Source organism: Vigna unguiculata, chromosome 9 (genome assembly GCF_037176805.1).
Source record: "Vigna unguiculata cultivar grain cowpea cultivar isolate G323 ecotype 2 chromosome 9, ASM3717680v1, whole genome shotgun sequence".
NCBI classification, from domain to species: domain Eukaryota; kingdom Viridiplantae; phylum Streptophyta; class Magnoliopsida; order Fabales; family Fabaceae; genus Vigna; species Vigna unguiculata.
The window spans coordinates 37,443,516-37,450,726 of NC_140800.1; the positions used below are offsets into that span (position 1 = coordinate 37,443,516).

Consider the following 7,211-nt stretch of genomic DNA (forward strand, 5'->3'; position numbering starts at 1 on the left):
CCATTTTTAATATCCATTTTTTATCCGTTGTGGATTTTATCCACAAATACCCGTAGGTACGAATTTTTTTTACATCCCTAATTTAAAGCCAGATAACATCAAACTCTGGTGCAATCTTTATAGAAATGTGGAAATTAAAATAAGTTAAATTCATTAAACAACTAAGGATACATCTTAAGCTTCCTGTAAGAGAACAATAATTTTATTTCAAGGATAATTTTACAAGTTACAGGATTACATATTTTTATTATGCTAACTTCACTTCTTTTATTTCAAAACGTTTTTTCTAATTTTCTATTCAAAATGTGTCAGACAAATAAAACGTGATTGGGTTAAGCCTTTTGATCTTTGTGGCCCCTTTGCGAAATTTGTTTATAAATAAGAAGTTTTATAGACTTAGAGACCACACTCTACTTTGTAAGCTTTGCGGCATAATCTCCCATAACCATAAGATTAAATTTTCTCTCTTTGTTAAGATTTATAAATCTTTTGCTAGATTTATAATTTTTTCTTTCTTCACACACTTCTCACTTTCACATCTAAATTCTTTCGCAATACCTTTTAAGTGGAGGAAGCACACACATCACTAGTTCTTCACCAACTTTTGTTGACAAAAGTAAGAATGTCTTTTTCTTCGGATTTTATTGATTTTGTTGGACGAGAATACTAAATCTTTTCTATAGAATGATTCCACGAAAAAAAAAAAGTCAATTATTTGCTTTTGTCAGCATGTATGCATAAAATTTATGTTATTGTGCCATAGAAATATTTCTGGACTCATTTTCTAGTATTCTTGTTTGTAGGGTCAAGATCTGCACATCTGTTTCAAAGGGAAAATTCTTAACCGAGGTAACTTTTTTCCTTTGTTATAGACACGCAGCCAATTTCATGATACTTTTATTAGGAAAAGCAAAAGCAATGTTGTTTGAAAAAATCCCATGAATTAGATCTATTTGTCTCTTTATTGGTATATTTTGTGTGGAATGTGCTTTTCGAATTTGTAAAACTGATTTTGAGGATAGTATATGTTTAGAATGACGGTGTATTTAAAATATGTTGTTTTCTTAAAATCAATCAAAACAACAGACATTTTGGTTAAAATTGATTTTGAAACAAAGTGATTATGTTATGATTTTTTTCCCTCCAAAGTAAGTTTGTTGTAAATTGTGTGCATCCATATACTTATGCAAAATTGATTTAGATAAAATAGATTTTTAAACGAACCCTTATTTACCTTTAGATGTTCTTATGTATCCTAAAAGCAAATATATAAAATTGAGTTTAGATCGTTCAGTTCATTGTGAAAACTGTTTATTGTCACTTCAAATCAAATTGAGATATTTAAGTAAAATCAATGTGCATTGTGGGTTATCTTGTTGTTAATATTAATAATTTTTCTTGTTTAACAAAAGATTTTCAAATGGAGACAAACTCAGTCTTACTCTAATTTCATAATCTAAGGTAGAAACTAATTTTTTTTTTATATAACTTTTAGTTAAATTGAGATTTGAGGATAAAATAAATTTTGGCTGAAATTAGCTATACACAACTGTCTAAAGTAAAAAGAAAAATTTCAAACTACACTCAACATACCCACCAATGCAAAAGTTATGAACATCATTGGTTTGAATTGGATTTTAATTACCAACAATAATCAATTTTTGTTTGTTTTCAAAATAGATGAACCTCTCAACTAGATTTTTTCTTGTTCAGCTGTATTTTTTTATCAACAAAGAAAGTAATAACATTAAAATGTTGCTAGTGATTCATTAGGGGTTAGGAATGTCTTGTTTTAAATTAGGGAATGTGTAATTACTTAAGTACAATGCATTCAAGGTATGAATATAATTGGTTTTATATGGACTAGGATTTACATCTTAGTACAATGTATTAAATCGAGAAGTTATGAGTATAATGAATTAGAAATATATCATATTTAATTTTAAAAAAAATATATAGATACTGGAAAATTCTGTGTACAAATTTTGTTTGTGATGATATTAAAACAGATGGAAAAAGTTGAATTATTTTTTGAATATGATTTAAAAGAACACTTTAATTCACTTGTATATGGGTATTTTTTTTTTTCATAGTACAGTATTTATGACATATGCACATAAAGGTACATAAATATAAGATAGTTATTTTTTGCACTGTGTCTTTGTATAATAAAAGAGTCATCTTTGTATGATTAAATATGTTTCTTTTATTATTATTATTGAAAAAAAATAACACATCACCTTGGTTGATTTCAAGTTGATTGTTAAAGAAATTACTCTGACATTTATTTCTTTTCAAAAATACTACAACATATTTAGGATGGGATTAAATTAGATGGTTATTCATGATTAATCAAAATGACATGTAATAAATAAATTCTTTATTAGTTCAAGGGTAATGAAATCATTATAATCCTGTGATACTGAGCATCCTTGTTTAGGGAAACAAATTGGAAGAGTAAATATTTTTATTAATGTATTTATTTGTCTATTTTTCCTTTCTAATTTTTTTTTTTTTTTATAAACATAGAGATTGACATGGAGGATCTAGATATGGAACTTGATTGGGCACAGGTGGATATTCTGACCAATACCAGTCCTTCATTGTTCAACAACTTCACCTATCCTCCCCAGCAACTCAATTTACCCACGGTAAAAACTATCACTTTCCTCTCTTTTATTCCATTTTTTAACATGTTAATTAAACATAGTAATGTAAAAGTAATTTTTCAATAGATGTAATAATAATGCATATTTATTATTATATTTTATAGTCAATGTTAATATTTATTAAGTATATGATATTTTTAGTGTTAATAACAAATTTTGAATATTTACATTTTTTATATATAAGTGATTTTTACTATTCACATCCAACTGAATATATTTATTCGTTCATGTAAAATAGTCATATTTGTTTTTTTAAAATATCAAACTACTTTTTAAAATACAATATTAAAAGTACTTCTACTCTTCTCCATCTGTATCTATTATTGTTACATAACTTTTTAAAGTTTAGTGATGTCAACCTGACTCAGAGATGGTTAATTTACTCTCATTAAGGTAAAAATAAACTAGAAATTTACAAATATAATACTCAAATTTGTACATTGTTACCATTTACTTCTTCTATTTACTCCTATACATTATTAACTTTGTGGATGTACCTAGCTAAAATAAAGGTAGAACTATATGTCAAATTATTGTTCATAATGCAGTGTACTATAAACTCATTTTAAATATTGGTTAAGGTCTTTAAATACAAACTTCATTAAGTTTGTAATTTATCAAATTAGTGAGAAAAAAATAATATTAATCGTTGAATATTATCCTAAATAATGAAATACAGTAATTAAGTTACCATTCTTTTTATAAAAATAATTTTAAACTTAATACCCTCTCACTCTTGTCATATATATATAATCTAAAAAAAATTAAAAAATATTGGGAGCCAAAGCTCCCGCTTCACCCAAGTTCCACGATTAATTCTATATTGTGTTTCAGGACTCCTCCGGAACTATAGTGACAACATCAAATCAGACAACACAGAATCAGGCACAGAATATTGATCATACTTTCAACTTCTCTGAGGAAACAAACTCTGGAAACCTTCCGCAACTTCCTGTGGATGATAGTTATCAGTTACCACCAAACTCTTCTTTAGCTCCATTACCGGATGAAATCCAATCAACCTATTATATACCATCCATGGTAATTTCATGATTAATTCACTAATAATATATATATATATATATATATATATATATATATATATATATATATATTTTGTAAAATTGCTGACATTCGATTTGATTAGGTGGGATTGGTGAACGAAGGAGCAGGTTCATCTGTTCAAAACCAAGATATGATTCCAATGAATTACAACAATCAATTCTCTCTCACTCAGAACAACAATTTACCTCTGTAGGTTTCGTGGATACCTATATTAGGGATTGTGCAATCATTATATGTTCTCCTTCGTTATAACTTATATTGTATCTTTGGTCTACATTGCTGTGTTGTAGGATGCATGATCTTTGTCAACAAAACACAAATAATGAGATGTTGGGAAAAAATATCTTAACAAACCAAAATTTCAGTGAAATCAATCAGCAGTCATCCCCTTATCCAGGCTTTTTTCAGCAAAATTCAGTGAGTTTAAGCTCATTTAAAAACTTGTTCCAATACTGTACATGCTCTTCATCGACCATCTTTTATATACCAAGTTGATATTATTAATGTTGTCTGTCATAACTCATGAGCAGATGGAGACACTGGGAGCAGGGAATGAGTTAACAAATAGTCATTTCATGACTAACCAAATATCTTCTGTGTTTGCTCAGAACAATCATGCTATTAATTCTCATAATGCCTGGAATTCCCAAAGGTAAATTACTTGTACTCATAGCTGTGCTATTTGAATAAATCTTAAACTATTATGTATTTTATTTGTATAAGAATGATTAATCTATGTCATTTTGTATCATTTATTTGTTTTACCATATTTTTTAAAAGATTTGAAAAGTCATTCTAGCTTAAATTTTTGAATGAAAAAAATGTTCTGTTTTTTGTTCTATACCTTGTTATCATTCACTCAATCAATACATGTTATCTAACTCTTTAATTGTTTTATTTTTATTCTCTTAAAATAAATACTTCACAAACTTTTATATATGTTGTAAGTTTGTCTTGACTTTTGCTTGAGTTGTTTGTCTATTTGTAATATATATGGTTTACATATAATATTGCATAGCATTTATAAAATATATTTAAAATAACTTCTATTGTATTGGTTTGTAAAATTATAATTCCCCGTTTATAACCTGGGATCAATAACTTGGTTGGGTTGTTGTATATATATCTTAAAATTCCTTTTGCATTGTTTCTTAGGAGTGGAATTATTTTAGACGGTCTCTTTTTTGTTACAAACCAATAGTGGAAATATATTTTAAGACTAAATAAAAAACAGTTCAAACAAATTTTATTTATTTAAAAAATTCTAGAGTCAAATTTTACTTATGATGGCATAATTTTTTAAAGTCTAACTTTGACTATTTTTAATGATTGATTTGACTTGTTAATTTATTCAATATTCATATTAAAGATTTTATAATGTATTGGCCAGCTCTAGAATAATTTAATTGGCTACAGACTATCTGAAAGGAAATGAAAAGAAGAAACACTCTATGAACCTAAAACTATTAAACATTATTATTTGAGTTGTACAGTAATTTCTTAATAATTCATTCATTTTTAATTTTGAAAGGTCCCTTTGGATGCAAGATCAAGGAAACCAGTACAATCCATTGTTGCAGAACACTGGTTTTATGCAGCATAACAGCTCCTCATTGAATGGACCTACATCTTTGTCCTCAAGCTTCGCATCTCCTTCAGCACTGAACTCTGCCACTATGGGGTTTTCTGGTACTAGGCCCACTGAAGGACCAAGCTCACAAAATTTTAACACCCCAATGTCTCATATTTCAAGTCTTTTAAGGTATCATATTTTTATTCAAACATGCTTCATATTTTTGTAATCGTCTATAATGTTAACATTTTTCACCATTACTAGACCTGAAAGAGCACAGGGGACGCAACTGCAGCATCTACCCCCTTTTTCTGTGAACACAATCACTTCACAGCGTGCTGACAATGGACTTTCTATACCTTCATCTTTTAGGTATATACGAGATTTTTAAACAATTTATGTAGTGGGTAAAAATTCAAATAAATATAGAACATGTTCATAATTCTTTTGATCTGCTTTAATATATTTGAAGCAACAAAAGAACATGCAAAATCCTTACATATTTGAAGTTCTCATTATATTGTTAAACGTGCAGGACGCAAACTTCAGTACCAAGTCTAAACATGCTGAATCAAAGTGACAGATCGCTGGTTTCTTATGGTCCTTACACTAGTCTGCAGCAAAGTCCAAGTCTAAATTTACAATATCCAAGGGTGAGAATTAATTTCTTAATACTTTTTTTGTCTTTTTAATAATGTGATATTTGTAGGATATATTTGAACGTATATATATAGAGTTAAACTAAATGTGGTAAATTGAACATGAGCAGCAGGGACAGCGAGAACCCCCACGTCGTGGTCGTCCCAGGAAACATTTTGAACCAGGCGAGGCATCTTCACCTTATAAACGTCGAAAGGTAACCATTTTTATTGGCCATGCATGCATGAAGATGTTTTTGTGTTGTAATGGAACCATAATGAGTTTTTTGGTTAACTTTGGCTTGTTGCAGAGGGGTTCATCCACAAGAGAAAATGTTGGGAGATCATCTTTATCCCAAGGAAACCAAACTGCTGCTCGTGTAGTGGTAGAAGATCAGAACCCAACAAACACTTCCTCTGCTGCTGAAACTGCAAGGTTCTTCGCTGCATTTTCCATTTTTTTCTTTTCACTTTTTCAGTACCGATACATAAATACCTACATACACCATATATCAACATATTTCATTCTCTTCGTCTTGTTACTTATGATATCTTCATTTTTCTCTCTAGATTTCTAGAAGAATTATAGTGTCCATCCATAATTTTCCTTCACTTTTATTATCGAGTATAAAAAAAAAAATTAAACACTTTCATTATCTTAAATTTCAGTCCCTTTGTGAATGCTATGTATGATCCTGCATTTGAGAGAGCTGGCGTTCCCATTGACCCCCTTCTCCGGTTATTCAACGCATCAATGTCTGGTAATTACTTCAAATATAAACCATTCAACTTGTTGGAGTACTAATAGATTTGTTTTGATAATTTTCTTCTCAAGTATTATAAATTAAATAACTCTTACTTAAAATAAAATTAATTTATATAGAAGTTAAAAAATGTATATTTTTAACAGCTATACAATAGTTTTTACAAATATATTAATTAATTTTATTTTATAGAAAAAATTTCTCCTGTAACTGTTTATGAAAAACCTATCTCTGATTAGTTATCATAGCATCATTATTCATCATAGAAACTTTTTCTTTTATTGAGATTATCATATTACAAGTCAAATTTACGTTTTGACCTTAAAAAACTTCCAAATATGTGTATCTGATAGGAATGATGTTGTTGTTCACGCAGAGAATTCGAAACCTGCAGGGCCCCAACAATGAACTGAAGTCAAATCCGGAATCGCATTTGAAATGAATATTAATGTCCAGAATTCTTAACAAAGACATGAGATTTTATTTTTCATTACTTTGAAAT

At 28.6% G+C, this 7,211-nt stretch overlaps 1 protein-coding gene across 1 annotated transcript; it reads left to right on the forward strand.

Moving 5' to 3' along the window:
- Window positions 1-5,275: 5,275 nt before the first annotated feature.
- Window positions 5,276-6,750, forward strand: LOC114163684 (uncharacterized). Its single transcript, XM_085666798.1, is given in 6 exon segments — window positions 5,276-5,496; window positions 5,572-5,679; window positions 5,843-5,960; window positions 6,044-6,163; window positions 6,257-6,381; window positions 6,615-6,750. Coding segments are annotated over 6 exon segments (828 nt in total).
- Window positions 6,751-7,211: the final 461 nt, after the last annotated feature.